At 44.1% G+C, this 23,256-nt stretch overlaps 1 protein-coding gene across 9 annotated transcripts in view; it reads right to left on the reverse strand.

The window, feature by feature from the left end:
* SETX (senataxin) overlaps positions 1-23,256 on the reverse strand; it is a 65,402-nt gene that overhangs the window by 36,993 nt on the left and 5,153 nt on the right. For 8 of the 9 annotated variants that reach the window (XR_006295038.1, XM_043566220.1, XM_043566224.1 and 5 more), the window contains 9 exons: positions 21,281-21,464; positions 20,204-20,414; positions 17,858-17,967; positions 12,802-13,021; positions 11,942-12,061; positions 9,666-9,837; positions 9,198-9,285; positions 4,572-8,723; positions 2,764-2,863 (listed from right to left, as the gene is read on the reverse strand). Coding sequence is in view for 8 of the 9 variants with exons in the window: in XM_043566220.1 (XP_043422155.1) it covers positions 2,764-2,863; positions 4,572-8,723; positions 9,198-9,285; positions 9,666-9,837; positions 11,942-12,061; positions 12,802-13,021; positions 17,858-17,967; positions 20,204-20,414; positions 21,281-21,457 (5,350 nt within the window). In the remaining variant the exon portion in view is untranslated. Of the gene's footprint in view, positions 1-2,763; positions 2,864-4,571; positions 8,724-9,197; positions 9,286-9,665; positions 9,838-11,941; positions 12,062-12,801; positions 13,022-17,857; positions 17,968-20,203; positions 20,415-21,280; positions 21,465-21,794; positions 22,560-23,256 lie in introns of those variants that run through there. The other variant, XM_043566223.1, reaches the window with a different exon arrangement.

The raw sequence follows: 23,256 nt of genomic DNA on the forward strand, positions 1-23,256 counted from the left end.
CAAAAGTTACTCCAGAGCAGTACAAAAACAGGATATGGGGTAGATCTGCAAGCTGCAATCTGGTGACACCTGTTCTAGATGTTAAGATAACATGTTTATGCCCTATAGCAGGGAAAGGTTTCTTAAATGAGGCACAGAACGCTAACTTAAAAAAAAAAAAGATGCATTTGCTACGTTAAAAATAAATTCTAGGGGCGCCAGGGTGGCTTGTTTAGAAGAGCATGTGGCTCTTGATCTTGGAGTCGTGAGTTCAAGCCCCACGGTGGGTGTAAAGATTACATACGTCCAGACGTACATAAAAGAAACTCTCGAGAAGAATAAACTATGACTTTCAAAGACATCTGTGGAGTCCAAACACAAGCCAAACTGAGAGAATGGCATGGATCCAAATTACGTAATGAACTCCTACAAATCAATAAGAAAAAGAGAACAGAAAATTAACAGGAAACTTGAATAGGCACTTCCCAAAACAGATGATTGAAGCAGCTGCTAAATATATTAAAAAGGTGCTCAACCTCTCACTGGTAACAAGGAGAGGGCAAAATAAAACCACACAAGGCCGTCAATCGAAACGGGGCACGATGGCTAAAAGTAAACGACAATCAGTACAAACGTACTGGCAAAGACCTACTCTCCCACACTCTTGGCGGTGGGGGGGGGGGGGGGGGGGGCCAGTGCCATACAACAGGCTGGGTACTACCTATGCAACCTGAACACACACATACCGAGACGCCGCAACCCACTTCTGGATATGGGACTCAACAAAAATGACCTCACAGAAACACAGAGGAAACATCAGAGTGACACAGCTCATAAGATGCGGTCTAAGAGTTAACGTGGCATGCCCGAGGCTGCTATCCTTAGGTCTGCTTACCAGGGTGGCCCTTGGCACCTGTGACCCCAGGTTCTGGGACTGTCATTTGCTGACGAAATGTCAGCCTACACTGTCAGCCTAAACTGCGCCTAAACTGTTTGCAAAAAGAATACGGTTTATGCCAAACACCTGCTTTCCTTCTGGAAGTCACGAATTTAGGCTAGGCAGAGGGTGTTTGGGGCGCTGAGTCTCTAACAAGCTTCCCTAGTAGGGGGGGCGCCTGGGTGGCTCAGTCGGTTCAGCAACTAACTTTGGCTCAGGTCACGATCTCACAGTTTAAGAGTTTGAGGGGTGCCTGGGTGGCTTGGTCCGTTAAGTGCCTGACTTTGGCTCAGGTCATGATCTTGCGGTCGGTGAGTTCAAGCCCTGCATCAGGCTCTGTGCCGGCAGTTCAGAGCCGGGAGCCTGCTTCAGATTCTGTGTCTCCCTCTCTCTCTGCCCCTCCCCCACTGTGCACTCTCCCTCTCCCTCAAAAATAAACATTAAAAATTTCTTTTCACTAAAAAACAAAACAAAACAGCTTCCCCAGTACGTAACATTTCACATGCCACGTGTTGTTACGATTCATTGCTGGGAGAGTTAAATAGACCCTGTGTGACTCTACCGGGAGAGGACTCTCAGAGGCTTGATCCTGGCGTCGTCCACACTTCACCCCACGTGCTCCCCTTTGCTGAGTCTGCTCTGTACGCTCTCACCATCAGAGTCACAGCCACGAGCGTGGGTGTATGTTAATTCCTGTGGGTCATGCTAGCGAAACACTGAACCTGGGGACGGTCTTGGGGACCCGACACACAGGCTAAAACTACTGAAAAAAATGTCTAACAGTAGAATCATAATTAAAAAAAACCCAAAAACCCCAAACACCCCACAGTAAAATCATGACATAGTCACATAATGAAATACTACCATAATGATGAAAAACCAGTGAAGACACACATAAAATTGATGAATTTTACAGACGTGTTACAGAAGCCAGATTGAGTAAATACTATGTGACTCTATCATGTGACCAAAATAAATGCCGGATAAATTTGCCATTTAAATATTAAAAATATAAAACTACTACAAGAAAATATGGAAGTATTTACCCACTTTCTAAGACCAAAGTCAAAACCATGAAGACATAAATATGGTAGTTTTGAATATATGTAGCAATTATCTATGCCTCAAAAACTGCATCTGAAATTGAACCACAAATGAAGAAACTGAAAAAAGCAATTCACAAGAATGCTTGCAGATTAAGAAGAAAACAACATCCCTAACAGAAAGAAGGACAAGGGGCATGAAAAGACACTTATCCCCACACCCCCTCGAAGAATACAGATGATCAGAAAAGATTTGGGACAAACCCTATAAACTCAAATGAGATACATTTTTCATACATAAAACTGGGGAAAAGAAGTTTCAACTCGCAACATGAGGGAGAGGTCTATCTTTACGCTTCATGGCAGGAGTCAAAATGATGCTCCTTTCAGTAGGCAAAGGCAAATACGGACCAAAAGTCTTAACACGTGCAACTGTTTTGACCTGGCATAGAGATTTACTCTGAGTGCTCGTAATGCTGAGCAACTATAAACAACACTCCCGTTGTTTACAACACCCTCCCCTCCCCGCCCCAACGTTGTCAAGCCCCCTTCACTCACCCTCTCTTCCATGTCCGGCTTCCACCTTGGCCTGTGCTTAGTTACAGAATGGTTAGAACCGCGAACTTTATATTCATAACTGTCCCAGTAACTAACCTCGTTAACGAAGCCTTTAAACATGCTTGGAAGAAGTTACGAATTCAGCTTAGGAAACCTAGGTCTCAAATTTTTCAAATGACAATGAGGTTTCCCCAAATAGAAAGCTCCAATTATTATATATTCCAAGTTACAGAAGAAAGAACTTACCCACAAACTCCCAGTACTTTTTATAATCAGCAGGAAATTTCCGTACATGCAACTGATAGAACTTCTCTTTGTTTGGAGAGCTGATCCACTCCTGTGCCACCTATACACAACAAAAAAGCGCATGAAGAAAGCAAAAACATTCCGGAAAGCCAATGCTAAACAGCAAAATTTCCCCCAAACCAGCAACAGTGAAATGTGGAACCTAAAATCCCAAGCGACAGAAACATGAAAAATCAACGTGTGGCTTCTGGTTTCCAGTTCGGCACGCGAGGAACTCGGAAGTCACCACTTCATCCTATCAACAAAAAGCAAGCTGGGAAATCGACAACCCTTCACATCATCACAAATGACGGGAGCACAAACCTTAACGCCAGGAGAGGAAACCCTGAACTGGAACCGACAAGCCGCTCAGGGGCTCAGGGTGGACAGCTCAGTGACGAGGACTCTAGGGGCACCCGGCCATAAGGGGCACCCCGCGCTTCGCGGAGTTTTACCTCTAGGAGGCCTTCCAGGCCCTCGCAGTGAGCACTGGAGAACATCCCTCATGCTCCCAGCATAGGGAGGAAGAAAGACACCACTTTGAAATATACTAGAACGTTCTGACCTTGCAAAGGCTCGATCCTGCAGAAACTCTTTCATTACCAGGGTTGAACTACTGAAGGGAAGAGCAATAACCAACTGCAGCCCCTTCTGGCCCTCCTGTCCCACCTGAGGACGTGCAGGGAACGGAGAAGCATGTGTGTGCTTCACAGTCCACAGGCAGAAGCAGGCTTACGGGACGATCCCCCCTCCTCAACTTACCGCCACATTACTCAAGGGCCCACTTACTGCTGGCCGTTCCCTTCACCTAGCACATCATGTCCACCCTACAACAAAAATTATAAGGTATACTCACAGGCCACAGTCTGAAGAGACTGAATAAGCACCAGAACCAGAGGCAGATGTGGCCGGAAAGCGGGAATGACCAGACAAGGAATTAAAACAAAACAAAACAAAACGAAAACCCCATAATTACTACGCTAAGAGTTTAATGGGAAAAGCAGAGCCTGCAAATTCCAAGAATCAAAAAGAAACGCTAGAGATCAGAAACACTGACGGGATGAAGGATGCCTCTGGTGGGCTCAGTGGTAGACTGGACACGGCTGGAAAAAAGAATCGCTGAGTTTCAGGATCTGGTGCTAGAACCTGCCAAAGCTGAAGGGCGGATTCTCTAACAGGAACCTTGTATTTTATCGGGCGATCCCGGTCAGGGGGGGAGCAAGGAAGGCAGAAGAACCGAATGGGCTGCGTTGAGGGAGGTAAGGGAGGCAGCTAAAGGGACAGAGCAACTACCAGGACGAGCGAGAAACCGGAAGACAGATATATAGAGAGAAAAACAGAATTTACTGCTTCATGCTGTTCAATGTAATACACCCTGTGCCGACTCAAGAAAACTTCATTAATGGTCTATGTTAATTTAAAAATAAATGCAGAAGGGAGACTATCTCCTCTGAGAAGGATTCCCTTATCTCTGTATCAAAAAACACTTACTCCTGTGCTACCTCTGGAGTTGGTTCATTAGCACTCCGAAGGGTGTCTGTAAGCTCCAGAAGGGCAGTGATTAAGAAAGTGCTTCCTCTGTCTCATCAGCATCTAGAACAGCGTCCGGCACAAACAGCCGTTCAACATTACAATCTAAGAGCTACATCTAAATCAAAATGAGATCAGTTATTTTAACTGTACTCTAATTACTACCGACATTAAAAAAAAAAAAAAAAAAAAGCGGCAACTTCAAAGTCCGGGCAGGTATACAATTAAAACATACTTACCGTTTCAAAAGTATTCAGTATCATCAAAGGGAAAAAAACATTGAAATAATCTCCACAATCTTGAAATCTGACAGGCACCGGTCTTGAGATGGACTGACAAAGGCTGGTGGGGGGCCCACACTGATCAAAGTTCACAAACATTTCATACTTCCACTTTAAGACCTCTTTAACAAAGGTGTCCGAGATAGACTGTGAGGACAAGAGAACGTTTACCGCAGAGGAAGCCGAAAAAGATCTGCTTTCGCCAAAGGTAAGCTTGTAACCTTGCCTGTTGGAATTATTCAGAGTCTGAGGACGGAGAACATCAGACAAACTCTTCACCTCACCCACTGGCTTTGGAGACAACACAGAGGCTGGCTGTGGGACTTTCAAAACAGCTGGTACCCCGTTTGACTTCTGTTTGAGGGCCGGTGGCGGTGCGGAGGTACTTTCCAAAGACTTCGAAAGATTAGCAATTCGTGAAGTACTACTTGAGCTAAAGACCTTGGCAGTGGAGGGTCTCTTGGACGCAGAGGGGGGCAAGCCCGGTTTACGAAACACATCTTCATCCACTGCTTTAGCTTCGCAGTGTTTGGAGCAGTATTCACCCTGGTTTTGCGCGGCTTCGACACAATCCTTGTACTTACATTTTGTGCTGCTCCAAGATTCTTCTTCCATCAGAGCTGTATCTTTTCCATGAACTATTTCAATGAGTTTCTGGTTCCCATTTTCCATTTGTGAACATAAATCCATATCTGCGGGATCGTGCTGGGTTAGAAATATATTCTCATCTTCCGAGTCACTGTTGGATCTGGGCTCTCCCTCTTTCAGAGCGGTCAACTCTAAACGATGTTCTGTTAGGTCGCCTCCACCTAAAGGGTCAGCTGACGTAGAGACAATGGCTTCATGTGTTGCTTTTCTTCCATTTAACACAACAGAAGCGCACTGGCTCGAAAGGCAAGGATCATCAGCCACCTGAGAAACACGTTTCGTTTTCACGGGTTCTGGTTCAGAAGACGCGCGTTTTATTGATGGCTTTCCAGTATTGTTAGCACCCACCTCGGCGCCTCCTTTAGCACGACAATCTGAGCTATCGGATTCTGGGACGAGAGTGTCAGGATTCTGTGCTGAACGCAGCCCTGCTCTTGTAGGAGCTCTGCTTTCAGAACCCAGAGAGCCTTGCCTCTTCTGCTTTGATTTGTGTTTCGCCTGCCTTCGCGACTGAAGATCTTGACTTGTCAACAGTTTCTTATTATTTCTGACAGAGAGAGTCTGAGGAGAAATTAATTTAGTCTTTTTTCTGGTATCAACCACTCCCACGGTTTTGCCATGGTCCCGTAACTGAACTAAATACCCTAGAGATCGCTGAGATAAATCGAATGCCCTACGAGGAGCCTTTTTCAGACCAAGTTTTTCAACGGTTGAAGTTGGTTCAGGGCACTGGCGAAGTATCTTTGGTGGGACTATAGCAGGAGTCGTCCTACAACTTATGTAATTCGAACTTTTATTCTGCCCTTTTTTGGTATCTGAATGTGTTTTCTTAGTTTTAGAATGCGGGACTCTCCTAACGGGTTTGGAGTAAGTACGAAGCTTTGGAGAAGACTTCTTTAGTGAATCTGTAGTGCCTCTTTGAAGATTCGACCTGGACCTTGACCTCAGCTCTATACTTTTAAGATCATTTTCAGTCAGACCTCTCTCATTATCAGACTGGTCCTCGTTTCTCTCAGAAGGTGAAGGCCTCAGAGGATCTTCAGCTGCAGGTTTTTCATGTCGTTTTCTCTTACGTTTTTTCACTTCAGTTTCACAAAATTCCCCGACAGAACTACCACTCTGTGGTTCTGTGTGTTTTTCAATGCCCTCTGCTACTTTCTTAATAACCTCTTCAGATACATAATCCGTATCGTAACCCCAATCACTCATGACATCGTTTACGTGAGTCAGACGTGAATTGTTTTCATCCTCTTGAACTGAATTCTTGTTGTCTGGTTCCTGATCTTGCCAAACTGAAAACACCTCATGTGGACTTTCAAACTCAAAAAACTGAGAATCCGATTCCTCAAACTCCAATAGGGACTTTGCCTCTTCTTCCTTTATTAGCTTCTGTTCCACACTTGTACTAGCTACTGAAGTATGCTCCTCAGGATATTCTTTCTTGATGCCTATTTTATCTCGTTTAATGTGTTTCTCAAAACCCAGAATCCCTTCATCACCATCATCATCATCAGAATCTGAAATAACAATCACCTGGCCCCGGCAGGCTTCTCCAGCATTACTCAGGTTAGCCGTGAAACATCTTTTATCTTTTACTTTTCTTTGTAGCTGGGATGAGCTTTTTTGAGTTGACTCTGATGGAAACTTAATAACACTGGCTTGGGCTATCAAAGATAAGTTGTGGAGGTCTCGGTCTATCTGGGAATCTGTCAAGGTGCTGGACTGTGGACTGAGGCTAGGAACCTGTTCCCTCAAGTGAGAAGACACCTGACTGGTGGTACTCTTGCCAACTTCCTTATCTCTCGATTCAAGAAGAGTCACGGGGTCTTTGAAGGGAGACGTTTTCTTCACACAAGTATCGGTCACTTCCGTAAACGAGACCAAATCTTTACCTTCTGCTTGGCATTCCTGTATTTGACAGCTATTTTCACGGGAAGAGAAAATATCTAACTCTTTGCTCTTGAATTGTTTCTTCTTCAGCAATAAACTGTTTTGAGATTTTCGCTCCCCGTTTTTATCATCGGGAACGTCATCAGGGTCTAAAGAGAGATGGTTTATGAAGCCATCCCCTTTCTGACCTCCTGAATCTTTCCTTGAAAAGAAACTGTCAATGGTAGACACAGTCAGCTTTTCCTCTAAATTGCCATCATCGATCAAAGTACTTTTCCTGTGTTGCTTCTTTATTACATGTGATAACTTAGCACAGATTTCAGCTTTCTGTCCCTTAGGTTTTCCTTTTGAGGTTTTGCCAAGAACATCACCCTTCAAAGAGAAATCCTCAGTTGACGTGGACGCCTTCTCCAGGGAGTCGGTGCCAGAATCAGTCAACGAACGTGCGGCTATTATCACCCCTCTGTCACATCCCCTTTCCGGACCATTTCTGGAATCCGTAGGATCCTCCTTCACAGACTTCTGCTTCCCTTTACTTGTTTTGACTGCATCTTGAGCTCCTTCCGGGACAAGCCTTTTGCTACCCTGCTTTATGCATGACTCTGCTGAGAGACGGCCTTCTAGTTTCAAATCTTTTATGTAATTGTGCTCACTATCCTCTTCGCTAGCGTTACTTGCTTTGACCAATCTATTCTCTGGCATCTGAAATGCCTCAGCTTTCATTGGTCCTTTAGAAAATGTTGGGCTGGAGTTTTCCAGACAGTGCAGGCCTTTTTTAGATTTCTTCCCTGTCTGTTCACTTTCTTCTTTATTGTAAGACGCAGGAGGGGTTTTACATACGGGGGTCAGATCCACAAAAGTGCTACACTGAGGTACTTTGAATTTTACGTTTCTAATAATTTGCTTTAAACAAGTTTGTAACTCATGGGTTTCCTGAGTAGTCAACTGCCAACCTAGAGATAAATTCCCACGCAGAAATAAGTTGAGCTTGTCCCAGAATCGCTTGCACAGAGTCTGCTGCCCAAGCTGATACCCTTCTTTAAGGAGACTTCTGATCAGCTGCACACAAGCCAGCTGGACAGAATTCGACGGCATCGAATGCAGTGACAGAGACGATATCACTGCTGCTCCTTTGGAGCAATTTCCAGATGACTTCTCAGAACTCCGTGCAAACGCGGTGGTGGGAAGCTTGGCGCATTTTACAACAGCCTCCACCCACTGCTGGGAACTAACCCACAGCAAGTGCAAACATTTTTTATTTCTGTGCAGTTCAATCACGGACACCAAAATCAGAAGGAAAAACTCAGTAACTTTGTCACACACAGCATCTGTTTGGTTGAGGACATCTTTGACTTCAGAGTGCAGATGGTGAATCACCTCTACTATGTAAGCCACACCCAAATCCTTAAGATCCATGAGGGACTGAACAAAGGGGATGAACCACAGAAACGTGCTATTGTGAACACGCATGTCTTGACCAATATCTGACTGAAGCACACTGGCTAACGTTTCCATCTCTTCGTACATGTTAGGACAGTAATCTGGGCAAATGGCTGATCTCCACCCAGAATCCTAAAATGGAAGAAATACAGACATTTGGGTAAGCAAGCACCATTCGTGGCGGGCTTAACACACAGTTTTAAACAAGAAAATATGCTGCTTGGTTTTCCTACTTTGGTTCCCATGTATCTGCACATACCCCAAAGAGATGGAAAACAGTTCAACGTCAACGTCAGGGGTTTGTGAGGACAGGACACCTGCACGTGCTGTGTTCTTCTTTCCGTCACTCATCCCCCCCACCCCCCACCGCCCATCCCACAACCTTTCCAATCTTCCCAGCTGCCCTTAATCTTCCAAAGGGTGCACCCTGTAGTAAGAGTCCAGTTTTCACAGGGCATGATACATCCGTTCAACCAGAAACCCCTTATGCAGCAGCTGGTTCGGAGCAGCTGTGTATAATAAAATCAGCGAGTCAACCAATTAGGTGCAATGTTGTCTCTACAAAGGCAGGGCAAGTACCATCTGAATTCTCGAAACGCCTCGTACCTTTTTGGTCTTTTCAGGGTTGTAATTGTACACGATCTGGCTACAAGTCACTGTATCATCCAAATACGACTCCGGTTCCGACTTGGTCCTAAAGTAGTAAGAATAAATAGAAACCACTGACATGATTAAAAAAAAAAAAAAAAAGCAAAAAGGAGAAAACCCTGTTGCTAAGTCAGTTACAACAGACTTCCTCACAGAGCCTATGTGAAAATCCTGACACAACCAGACGCCTGGGTGGCTCAGTCGGTTGAGCGTCCGACTTCGGCTCAGGTCATGATCTCGTGGTTTGCGAGTTCAAGCCTCACATCGGGCTCTGTGCTGACAGCTCAGAGCCTGGAGCCTGCTTCCGATTCTGTGTCTCCCTCTCTCTCTACCCCTCCCCCACTCACATTCTCTCTCTCTCTCTCTCTCTCTCTCTCTCTCTCTCAAAAATAAACATTAAAATCCTGACACATTAACTCAACTAACCTTACAGAGCTGCTCCGTATATTTTGGATCTCTCTATTGTAGCTCATGTTATTGATAATAGTCTGAAACGCCTCAATAGGATCGATGCGTTGACCCCAGACCTTTGATCCGAGGCGATCCAGAATCACCATGAAACAGTGTAATGCTGGCCAGAAAGGATCCACGCTATCATCTGAAATACAACGAAGTAACTGCTGAATCACGCAACGATTAGACAAAGACATGAAAGCAGGCTGAGGGTTAGGCTTGCTTTATCTGGGGAGCCACAAAACTGAAAGCAAAGCACCAAGTCATGTAACGCAAAGTGGCACCAACCACACCGGCTTTAAAAACCTGGTAAATTTTAAAGTTCCTTCTGCATTTTTTCCCAAGCAATGCTATATGCCTCCAAGAAATTTTTTAACGGGGAACAAACTGAGAGAGTCTAGGCAAACTCACCTTTCTCACCCTGTCTGCCACACCTGAAACATCCTTCCTACTGAACAAAGCCCGTGATATGGGAAATTCTGGGTTAGCTCGAACTGCATTTTGTATGCCATTTGGCTGCGATAAAGGACCGAATCCCTTAGCTAATGGCTAAGCGGATACACACCTTTCATCCAACCGTATCTCAACGTGGCTTTGTTCTCTACTTTTCATCCAATTGGCAGGAATTCCCATCACTCAGAAGCTCTCACCTCCAGTTCTTTCCCTCCTATCAGACGTGCAGTGGCAAAATACTGCCTACTCAAAGGCCTTCAACTGCTCCTTAATGTCTCCCAAGGAGAGTCAAAGTCCTCAGTCATGCACTTGGAAGATCCTACTCTACTGTCTCTTTCCAGCTTTATTTTTCACGCCCCCATAATCATACCCCGTCTACAGCACAGACAGACAGCTGGCTTCTCCCCAAGTAAGACCCGGAATGCCCTCACTATTGGCACCCCCTAGCAAAATCCTATCCGTCCTTCCAGCCCAGCTCAAACGTGCCCTCTCCATCAAACGTTCCCTGGTCATTTGATCTACCGCCCTGTTCTGACACAGTGCTCACTCAGTTACTGATGATGTTATCTGGTCACTCTAGAACTTTCTGCTTTATTTTCCTCAAGGCTCTTAAGCTCTACTTTTTTTTTTTTTTATCATAGGCATTTGTGTAGACCTTCTCATACACTTTTTCATCCCTGCCTGCAGCTGACACAGTGTCTTATGCCCAGTAAGCTCTCAAGCAAGGAACAAAGTTATCAATTAGGTGAAGACCATTATAAAAGGTTTCTTAGAGAGGTCACGTGACTCACATCTTGAAAGTCAGGGGAACTGGATTAACAGAGAAGACAGAATGGTATGGGCAAGGCACAAAGAAATGACCTATTAATATAGTAAGGGCTGGAAAACAAGTTAGTAATAACTCTGAGAATAACCTAGCAAGAGAAGCTATGCGATCAAAAAAAGAATAACATTTATATAGTTGTTCTGCAATCTTGCACAACTGAGTTTATATCCACATTGGAGTTGCCTAAAGAGAAGTGAATGTGGGAGAAAAATTATCATTATGTTTTTGTAATATCTGGCATCCTGGATCTCTGTTCATTCCTTCATCAAGATTAGAAACATTCATTACAGATCCTCCCTGATCAGCCTGACACAACCACAAGCAAAAGAAAGTTAGGGTCTAATAATAAACATTACTACAAGTTTTACACCCTAGCTTGTAAACTACCTGAACAGCACTGTCCCAAGAATACTTTCTGTGATGAGGGAAATGATCTTTATCCACACTGTTCAGTATCAACCACCAGGTACATGTGGTTACTGAGCACTCAAAGTACAGCTCGTGGGACTGGAAGACCACATTCTTCAGTTAATTTTAATTAATTGAAATGTACATAGCCACATTTGGCTAGCAGTCACCATGTTGGACAGCGGAACCCTAGAGAACAGAAGTGAAATGAAGAAGAACCAGGAAAAAGGAAGACAGAGGGACAGGAGAGGCTTTCCCCACAATTTTAACTACCACGTCGTTGGAAAGGTACTTGCTAGTCTTGATTCCACCACTAACTGGGCATTTCAACGTGAAGAAGTAAGTTAACTTCCCTGGCCTTCCGTCTCATCTTTTATGAAGGTGAAGTGTTGAAATTGAACTCTCAAGGTCATTTCCAATTTAAAACTCTGAATCTGTGACTGAACCATAAACACGTCCATTCCTTTCTCCATGCCACACACCCAAATTCTTGCAATGACACTAATGTTTTAAAAGGGCCCATCGCAGCACCCCAAAGCATTTACCAAATAAAGATTATTACCATCTGCTTGCCTCTCCATGGTGTGAAGTATTGATTGCATGAAATCATTCTGTTTGTCTGAGCCCAGCAACAGGGAGTCCATAGCCTGCTCCTCAAGAATGGTCAGCAACATGCAAATACCTGTAAGATCATTTACAGTTTTCCTGACTTGAGTAAATGACACCGTTCGGAGGCTTTCTCCGGCTTAGTTGGCAAAAGAGTAACAAGGCAGTAAAATGAAGCAAACCAGTACCCGCTTCCTCCAACACTCAGGTCTGAGACACTCAGACACCACCGCTCCCAGTAACAGGACTTTAGACCGACTTGGACAGAAAAAAGGGAAATGGTACAAACTTGGTTAGAAATCAGTTTCAAAGAGGATTACCACACAATTCGTTTCTCCTCAACTCTAAGATGCCTCCAATTTTAAGATCACCGTATTCTGAGAACTCATCACTGCCAAACAGGACACGTGGCTGTAGGACTCAGAATCAGTGAAGCAGGGGAGACCTACTTTGAGTCAGTGTAGAAGTTGCTGAAAACCAAAGCTAGTATCTCTTTCACCAAGAAATATTTTACAGATGGGGAAATCTCTTACATCAAACCCTACTAAAGTCCATCGCTACGCCAAGGTTTTGTTATATCTAGTACTGCTTTAAATACAAGATTTGCCACCCTCGAACACGCACCTCTTACAAAGATGGTTTCTAGAATAAAGTCTCAAAACAAGAGATGTAATGGCTAAGTCAATTTAATGACAGCACGAGAATTGGGAACCATGAGATCCTTCGTTAGATCACCAAGAAACCACTTCCTTTGCAAGATACTCATTGAAAATGATAGAAAACTACTAGTCATACTCGTGTAGGAACGACACTCACCTAGCCAATAGTTCTTGTAGTTGGTGGTATCGTACATGTGCGAAGGCAGAAGAATCAGTTTACCCTTCTCGAGGACAGAAGAAGTGTAGATGTCTGGATCTTCCAGAAGCCCCAACTCAATGACTTTAAAAAGACAAGTCAAAACCTCCTGCAGATCATAATAATCATCTCTGTCCACTTTTCCCAAGTTCCTTGCGGTCAGGATAGCCCAACGCCGAACCTAAAGGCACAACACGTTCGTTACTTCATTCAATAAGTAACTGTCCATGCACGGCAAGAACCTAATTAAGAAAACAGGATTCTCTATTTTAAAATTTTTTCTTTTTCAACGTTTATTTATTTTTGGGACAGAGAGAGGCAGAGCATGAATGGGGGAGGGGCAGAGAGAGAGGGAGACACAGAATCAGAAACAGGCTCCAGGCTCTGAGCCATCAGCCCAGAGCCTGACGCGGGGCTCGAACTCACGGACCGCGAGATCGTGACCTGGCTGAAGTCGGGCGCTCAACCGACTGCGCCACCCAGGCGCCCTGGATTCTCTGTTTTAAAAGACACTAGATATTGGGGCGCCTGGGTGGCTCAGTCGGTTAAGCGTCCAACCTGGGTTCAGCTCATGATCTCACGGTTGGTGAGTTCGGGCCCCGCATCAGGCTCTGTGCTGACAGCTCGGAGCCTGGAGCCTGCTTCGGATTCTGTATCTCCTTCTCTCTCTGCCCGTCCCCTGCTCGCTCTCTCTCTCTCTCGCTCTCGCTCAAAAATAAAGATTAAAAAAAAAAATTAAAAGACACGAGATACTAATGATGCAATACTTAGACCCTATTTGATCCTGATTCGAACAAACCCTAAAAAAGCGTTTATGAGATAGATGATTACTTCCATCCATTTAAACACTGATTAGAAATATGACATTAAGGAATTAGTACTTTAGGTGCAGTGGTGATATTGTTTCATTTTTTTAAAAAAAAACCCTTATCTTTTAGAGACATATTTAAGTATCTTATGGATAAGATGCTCTGATGTCTAAGATTTGCTCTAAGTAATCCAAAAGGCAACACAATATCGATCACATGTTGGTACCTGAGAAAGCTCAGTGATGGGCAGAAGGGGGTTCATTACACCATTCTACTTTTGTATGTTTATAATTCTCCATAATAGAAAGTTGAGGGGATAAAAAAGTGGAGCCTCAAAAGAAATCAAAAGTCACCTCTAAATGGCAATACAGCACAGGGAAGTGGTTTTAAAAATCCATGTGGGCTATGAGTTAAACCTAGTAATCACAACCAACCTTAAAAAGCTAAATAAAATAAAACAGAAAAAGACCAGCGTGCATCCTGCAGGAGTAGGATTTGGGGAAATGTTCAGCTGACACATGCATATGTGTGTATGTAACCAATTAAAACCATTTTTTTTTTTTTTTTTACTGTGGATGGCCAGAAGTTTGAAAAACGGAGCTAGAGGACACAGGAATGAGCTGGCTCCGTGCCAACATAAGTAATCAATTTTAAGCTTTTGGAAAACATACAAAGGAATGCATGAGTCCATACTGATAATAAATAGGCAAGTAAGTGGGAGAAAGGAAAAGAGTTCTTGATTATGATAGTGGAACCAATGTCCAGGACTGACCGGCAAACGTGGAGAGTGCTGGGGTTGGGAAATGATTTTGCAAATCTTAAAAAAAAAAAAAAAGTGATTCAGGCAAAAGCCATCAGTTAACGCTCAATTTGGGAGAAAATTCTGCCGAGGAGCGGGGCCCTTCTGTGGTCTCCCGATAGCCAAGACACAGAAATTATACGGTGAGGAAATGGGACACCACCTTGACTGGCTAATCAAAACGAACATAACCACAAAGAGCAAGTGACACGGGAGCGCCTCTGAGGGTGACACTCTGAGGAGGACAGAACATCACTTCTATGCAGTCCTCCAGCTGGAATGCGTAACCTGAACCTAACAACAAGGAAACATCAGACAAACCCCAAATGAGGAGCATTCTGATTGGGGGGGGGGGGGGGGACGGGCAGGGATGACCGCACTCTTCAGAAATGTCATAAAGGACAAAGGCTGAGATAGTGCAGATTAAGGGAGAGCAAAGCAAACAGCAAAACCACCAGGCCGGGGGACCTGGAGCCAGGCTGCCTGTATGACACCCGGTCACCCCACACTAGCCTGGCTGGCTGTGGCCAAGTCTGACTCGGTTTCCTCCTCTATACATTACCTGCCTCACTGGGCTGCTGTAAGGCGTTAAGTGAGTTCACATCCGGAAATTACCTCCTTCATTCTACTTTCTTTTTTTTTCCATTGTTCCCTAGCTTCTTAAGAGGAATAATCAGCTCATTAATTTTGAGGCTTTCTTCTTTTCCACAATTACTTAAAGATATAAATTTCCCTGAAAGCACTCTTTTGCCACATCCTACAATTTTTTAATGCGGCATCTTCATTATAATTCAGTTCTGGGTATCCTTAAGTCTTAATGACTTCTTTTTTAGCATGTGCTACTTTCAAAATATGGAAACTCATTTATCTTTTCATTAACCTCTATCTAAATTGTGTTATGATCAGAGATCACGAGAGGGACGATGCCAACGCTAAGTCCTCGCCATGTGTTGAAACATGTAATATTTATCACAGATTAGAACGTGATCACTTTTATCGTTTAATGTGTATTTGAAAAAATGGTTAGATGCCCAGCTCACATATATACCCATTAGGTTCTGTTTGTATGCTGCCTTGTATACATATTCCATTCCTTGTTGGGCTTTTGTTTTTCTTGTCTACTGATTCATCAATGTGGAAGAGGAGTACAGTGAAATCTTCTACAGCAATGAATCCACCATATCTTACAGTTCTACCAATAACTGCATCATTTATTTTGAGACTATTTTAGCCACATACTACTCGTTTAAAAACACTACAGTCTCGATAAATTGTGTTTTTCGTTATTATACAGTAACCTTATCCCCCTGTCCAAATGTCTATTTTATTTGATATAACACAATAGCTCCACCAGCTTTCAGCAAAATTAAAAAAGGCAACCGACGGAATGGGAGAAGATATTTACAAATGACGTATCAGATAAAGGGTTAGCGTCCAAAATCTATTATAAAGAACTTATCAAACTTAACACCCAAAAAACAAATAATCCAGTGGAGAAACGGGCAAAAGACATGAATAGCCACCTCTCCAAAGAAGACATCCGGATGGCCAACCGACACATGAAAAAACGCTCCACATCACTCATCATCAGGGAAATACAAATCAAAGCCACAAGGAGATACCACCTCACCCCTGTCAGAATGGCTCACATTAACAACTCTGGCAACAAGAGGATGTTGGCGAGGATGCGGAGAAAGAGGCTCTCTTTTGCCCTGCTGGTGGGAATGCACACTGGGGCAGCCACTCTGGAAAACAGTATGGAGGGTCCTCAAAAAATTAAGAAGAGAACTACCCTACAACAACCCAGCAACTGTACCACTAGATATTTATCCAAGGGATACAGGGATGCTGTCTCGAAGGGGCACGTGCACCCCCAGGTTCACAGCAGCGCTATCGACAATAGCCAAAGTATGGGAAGAGCCCAAATGTCCGTCAACGGATGAATGGATAAACAAGATACATACAATGGAGTATTACCCGGCAATCAAAAAGAATGAAATGTGGCCATCTGCAACAACGCAGATGGAACGAGAGGGTATTATGCTAAGCAAAATTAGTCAGAGAAAGACAAATATCAGATGTCTTCACTCATACGAGTGAAGATACAAAACAGATGAACGTAAGGGAAACAAAAAGAATATAAAAACAAGGAGGGGGCCAAAACATAAGAGACTCTTAAATACAGAGAACAGAGGGTTGCTGGAGGGATTGTGGGTGGGGGGAATAGGCCAGACGGGCAAGGGGCATTAAGGAGGGCACCCGTTGGAACGATCACTGGGTGTTATACATAAGGGATGAATCACTGGCATCTACTCCTGAAATCCTTATTGCACTAGATGCTAACTAACTTGGATGTACAATTTTATAAATTAATTAATTAATTAATTAAAAAAAAAAAAACAATAGCTCCACCAGCTTTGATTAGGTCAGTATTTGCCTATTAATTGTTTTTCCTTCAACCTTTTTGCACCCTAAGTTTTAGGTGTTTCTCTTGGAAACAAAACCACGGATTTTCTTTTGTAATTCAATCTAATCTGTGTCTTCACTGACAAATTCAGCCCACTTATGTTAAACACTGATATTCTTAAACCTGTTTATCTGTATGAACCATGTTTCTCTATTTCTTCTAACGCATTTTTTTTTACCTTCTAAAGTAATTCGTTACCTAGCTCCGCCCTTAACAAGATGAAAAGCTAGCCCACACGCTCTCACATCTTGCCTGCCGACCCCATCACGTCGTTACTACCCCGTCCAAGTTATTATTGATAGATTCGCTTTCTTCGAACTTAGCTGCTTTTATTAACAAGCTTTACCACAGCATCCAACCAACTTTGTATTAAGTTCTTACGCTACCTTCTCAACTCTTCTTTCTCTCGTGTCCCTCATCCGGCACCGGTCTAGCAGCAGCAGCTCGGGCTGCCAACCGCCAGTCGCATCAGGGAGGGGCCCCGCAGACTCAGTCGTGAAGCATCTGAGTGCCTGGCCCGGGTCCTGGGTGCCCGGCTGGACCTCCTTCCTCTGTTGCGATGTGGCTCTAGAAGGCCAGTGCCGGAGAGCATCTGGCCGTACTGTCAGCTTTCTTTCACAGGCAGGGGAGAGTCTACTTTGTGCACAGGCCCGGACTCTGGTTCTCGGCCTTTCCTGGACTGCACCCGGAGCTACTGTCATCCGGTGGAAACTGCGTGCTCAGCTACCAAGAGCCACCCGGACCTAGAGGTTTCCACCGTTTATCACGTGGTGTTTCTGCTGCACTGCTGGTCCCGAGAAACGCTTACCTTTTGAGGGGTGTGATTGTACATTTCTAACGGTTCAATATTTTAGACAAAATACACGCCGAAACCCTCTATTACGGCTCTCTCTACGTGCAAAAATAAAACATGTCCTTTCATCGCCTACCACTTGTACTCACCATTTCATTGGGATGGACCAGAAACAAATAAATGCCTGGATGTTTGTCAAAAACCTGAAAGGAGCAATTAGCTTGTTCCATCCGACAAAGTGCTTCAACACATAATTCGTCTAAACAGAAAAAACAAGACAGTAAATATGAGACATAAACCTTTTCAACTTATCAAGAGTCCCTGAATCTGGCTCCTTCGGTTGTTCTGTAAGTGAATAAAAAGTTGTTCTTTTCCTTTTTTTTTCTCAAAGGAGGCATAAAAATGCTGATAACGTAAGGTCAACGACAGTATTTACTCGCCTGGAAGACTAATCTTGTGTGATTGATCATAGTGTGCTCCTATGAACTGCTGTGACTTCACCGGTATACATGTATTTTTTTCTTACCCTTGGCGTAAGTAGCATAATTGTATCCATAGGGTGTCTTCTCAAAAGTATGATTTTAAGTCTAGTTCCATCAGCATTTTACATTTCGACCCACACGGACCTTACTTGGTGCTGGCGTGACAAAGTGAGCCTTTCCCCCAAATGGCTATTGTGTCCTACTCTCGTTTACTGAATAATTCACTTTCTCCACTGCTTCGACGTGCTCCCATCGTCTAACACTAAGTTCCCCAAATATTCTTGGTTTATTTCGGGAGTCTATTGTTCCACAAGTCTACCCCTGCTTGACTGTTCTAATTCCTGTCGCTTTATGGAAATGTCTACACGGCTCTTTCAGAAGCGTCGTGAATAGGGGCGCCTGGGTGGCCCAGGCGGCTGGGCGTCTGTCTCTTGATTTCGGCTCAAGTCATGATCCCAGAGTCCTGGGATCAAGCCCCATGAACCTGCTTGAGAGTCAGTCTCTCTCTCTCTCTCTCTCTCTCTCTCCCTCCCTCCCTCCCTCCCTCCCTCCCTCCCCCCTCCCTCTGCCCCTTCTCCACTGTTTGTGTACTCGCTTGCTCACTCTCTCTCTCTCTAAAAAATAAAAAACACAAAAAGAAGTGTCTTGAACAGACTCATACCTTTACCCTACCCCTAATGAATCAACTTTATTTTGTCAAAGTTCAAAGAATATTGTCAGCGACAGTGGATGGCTTTTGTGGAAGAGTGTCGATAACTGGAAAAGCAGGAAGGAAGCTCTTGGGTATTGACGTTTTGTTTCTTGATCTGGGTGCTGGCTACATAGGTGTGTCCAGTTTGTAAAAACTCACCATTTATGCACTTTTCTTGGATGTAGTATTCATTAATAAATGTTTGAAAACGGACCTGTTAACATGTTAAACACAATTTACTTACAGTTTATTTAGAAAGAATTGATTTATCTAACCAAATCTTTAGATGTGCTTTTCAGTTTACTGAAAATTCAGAGAATAAAGACGTGAAATAACATCACCAGGAAGCAATCTGAAAAATCCAGGAAGTGCATTATTTCACAGGGCAACTATATGGTCTCGGTAAGTCAAGCTATAGCAAAAAAAAAAAAAGTTTCTTTGTGTATGTATAAATAGACTACTTTATATTCAAAAATATGTACAAAATATGAGCCAACGCAATAGGTGGTCCCTGAATGGATTCTTAAACAAAGCAGCCAAAACCACATTTTGCAAGTACTGGGAAAGTTTGAATACGGACTAGATACTAAATGGTTTAAAGGTATGGTTATTTGGAAAAGAAAAAGAAAAAAAAAAGGTACTGCTATTTTGTTAGATTGGACAGATCATGTAACGTCTTCACTTTTATGAGATTCACATTAAGAAATACAAATATAAACGACCTAAGTTCAGGCAGCCATGATACGCCATGCCATAATAATTAATAAAAATTACTACAGACCAGTAGTTCTCAACCCGAGACGATTCTGCCCCTCCCCTGCCCTGCCCTCTCCATGCTGCAGGGACACGTGGCACTACGTGGACACAGTCTGGCTGTCCTAAGAGGGGCAGCGGGGAGAGCAGAGGGCTACTGGCATCTAGGTGGTAGGGGCCGGGGAGACTGCTGAACATCCCACAATGGACAGCACAGCGTCCACAACAAAGAGGTATCCAGTCCAAAACATCCATGGTGTCAACGTTGAGGAACTCTGCTATGGACAAGTTACAAGAATGAAAACTAACTGAATGGATAGAGGAGTAAATGTGTGATAAAGCAAATACAGCAAGATGTGAGCAACTGCAGAATCTATGTGGCGGGTCTGCGGTGTTCACCTGATCACTGGCTTTTCTCCGTGTATGGAAACTTCTATCAACAAAATGCTGGGAAAAAAGATGAAGTATCTTAATGATCTGTTTAACGGATGTTCAATACAGATAAAACGGAGTTCCTGCAATTCTTAAAATAAGACTGATTAAACTTGTAGAACACCCAAGATACTCACTAACACGCTCGTGTAAAAGCAGATACGGATACTTCAGGATTTCAAGAAGAGGAACTCGAAGCTTATTTTCAAAGTCTTGGCCAGTGAAGTCAAACAGCTGTGCCTCTCCATTGTTGTCTACTATGTACAATTCATCATCATCTCCAATTTCTGCCTTCATGGATTTTTCAAAATGATTTATGAGACGTAAGGTTTCTAATTCCCACAAAACCTATAGAGAAAGAAAAGTGGGAGGTAAGCTTTGTATCTTATTATCCAAAAATACTGGATGTCACGATCTTTTTAGAAAGCCTTCCCCTAAGTGTAAAACTTCAGAAGTTTCAAGAAGTAGACTACCACATTAGATTCATTTGAAGAAAAGTCACTAAACGTGGCCACTTTTATGATGTATGAGGCACATATGACATGAGGTGTGCAAAAACCGCTTTCGTAAAGTTTTACTCTAAATATAGCACTATGCTTTATCAGCTATTTAAAAGGGAACGAGGAGCACCTGGGTGTCGGTTAAGCGTCTGACTTCGGTTCAGGTCATGATCTCATGGTTCGAGGGCTCAAGCCCTGCGTCCTGCTCTGTGCCGACAGCTCAGAGCCTGCAACCTGCTTCAGATTCTGTGTCTCCCTCTCTCTCTCTGCCCCTCCCTGCTCCCACTGTCTCCCAAAAATAAATAAAACATTTAAAAAAAATTTTTAAAAAAAGAAGTTTGCACCACGTACCCATGAAACAATGAAAAGAGAAAAAAAGAATCACCAATAAAAAAATAACCCAAGCCATTCAGACCCGTGACCGTAACACTGTCAAATACACAGGTGTGAAAAACAAGAAAAAAACGACGTAACGCTGTCAGATATACGGACGTAAAGAACTGGAAGCAAAAAACAAAAAAACCCCATACATCATCTCATCCAATTGTTTTAGATCCCAATGACTGAAAGCGAGGGATCACGAAAGTCGGCTGAGGTTTTAATTCCGTCTCATCAGTCAATCCTGTTTCCCGAACGCACCCAGCCGAGTTCGGGTTTCTCGTCCCCCCCTAGTTATCGAGCTCTGAAGCGCACCGTCCACCCGGGGCACGTTACCTCATGCAGGAAGGGCAGGTCGTCGCGTGCTTTGTGGTACTCGGCCACACACTCCAGGCAGTAGCAGAGGTCTTCGTCGGCTGTCTGAAATTCCCCGGCGTGGGTCCTGGACGCATAGCGCTTGAGGAAGTCAGCGGTGGAAATACCACCGGGCGTACACCAACAACATGTGCTCATTCTGCCCCTGTACGCAGAAAAGACGACACCTGAAGACTCCCGAAAAATGACACTTCGGGCCTTTCCGTGTGACCCTCCCCTTCGACTCAGAATGTGCCCCCGCCACCTCAAGAATGGTCCGCCGGCCGGCTTATCAACTGGGTCAACTCAAATCTGAGCCTCCTCTTAAAAACTTCATCTTTGGCACGTAAGAAATACGAGGAAACGAAAGCACTTTGCTAGTACAAAAACCAAACCAAAGCAATCCAAACCCACCAGCATGCAACACACGGATGTGCTACACAGGAAGCTCAAGACCACGTGGTACTGACGTTGAACCACGGAGACAAAGACGTACCGGTGCTTTCAAAGTATAGCTTTTGGAGTGTTCTCGTGATGTACTGGAGCCAAGTCAAAAGTTAAGGGAACCTTTCACATTCCTCGAAGACATGTTTTCGAGAAATCCGTGGAGACCTAAAAATCCGGAAGCACTGATCCACACCAGTCACAAAAACTCAGAGACCTCTATCTGGGTTAGAAAGTACAGACGCATGAATCTGCACATACGTGTGCATGAACCGCTGCACTGCTCGTCAATGCGCTGTCAACTGTAACAGCTAAAATGTTAACAACCTGTTGCTACTAAGTACAATCTCTGAGCTCTCCCACCTTCTGTCTGTGTGGTAATATACCAGAGACTCCACCATCCAAACTCACGAGAAAGGGTCCAGATAGAATAATTGTCCAAATCCTAGCAGTCTCAAAAAGAGCAAACAGGAAGGTCCCAGGAAACAAGCGAAAATCCCAAGAAGCACAGGTGTCGGAGGTTTAAATGAAGACGTACTAACGAGGCAGAGGTTCATCAGCACTACAAACAGCACGAAACCCTGTGGATGAGCAAACAGGACGGAAGCCCAAATCCAAAGAGCTCTCCAGCTCCAACCAGGTGTAATAAAGAGAAGACGCTGTATTTGCATCGCACACTAAATGGAGGTGAAAGTAAATACAAAGCTCACAATCAGTAAGCAGTGTGTTACGGCTCAACAAGGACACGCGGTGAGCCTGGACGTACCTCAAAGTACTCAAAACACAAAAGGGCTCGGGCATGTCACAGGAACACAGGGGCCAACCCGACAGAGCTCTGGATGGCCAAAGCTGAGACAATCTGATCAAAAACAAAAACCAAAACACCCACTGCAATCTGTGGATTCTAACCCTCGGTCTAGACACACATGAATCCGTACAGACAGAAACGACTGGATGAATGAACAAAAGATGGGGGACCAACCCGATGCGCAGAAGAACTCGCAACGATACATACAGACGCTCTGGGTTCCCAGAGGCGGAGCTTAACCCCGCCCCGTCTTGAGTGTGGGCCGGACTTGGTGACACAAGGCCCAAGGAGAGGGTGTGGAAAGGGAGATACCGTAACACTACAGCGGACACACCTGGCAAACACACCCTCAACCAAGTGATCAGGGTCAACATCACAGGAGTTGACAGCCCCCCACGTGAGGTACTGAGGAAGGAACTTCCGCTCTGGACAGTATGCTAGCTACCCCAAAACCCGCAACCCAGGAGAAACACCCACCGGCCCAAAGTCAAAAAGATCTAAACAGCTGTCAGCCAGTCTGTAACAAAAGGAAGAAAACCACACCCAGGAGGAAGGAAGCAAGTCTTCTTTCCTATGAAAATGATCAGTCATTGGGAACTGGGCCAGGAAAATATCTAATGAGCCTGATCTTCAGAAACGGATGGAAATGAACTATCCAACGGATGTTAAGATACAAGCTTCAAGGGGAAAAAGTTACAACCCCCAC

This window comes from Prionailurus bengalensis, chromosome D4 (assembly GCF_016509475.1).
Source record: "Prionailurus bengalensis isolate Pbe53 chromosome D4, Fcat_Pben_1.1_paternal_pri, whole genome shotgun sequence".
In the NCBI taxonomy this organism is placed as follows: domain Eukaryota; kingdom Metazoa; phylum Chordata; class Mammalia; order Carnivora; family Felidae; genus Prionailurus; species Prionailurus bengalensis.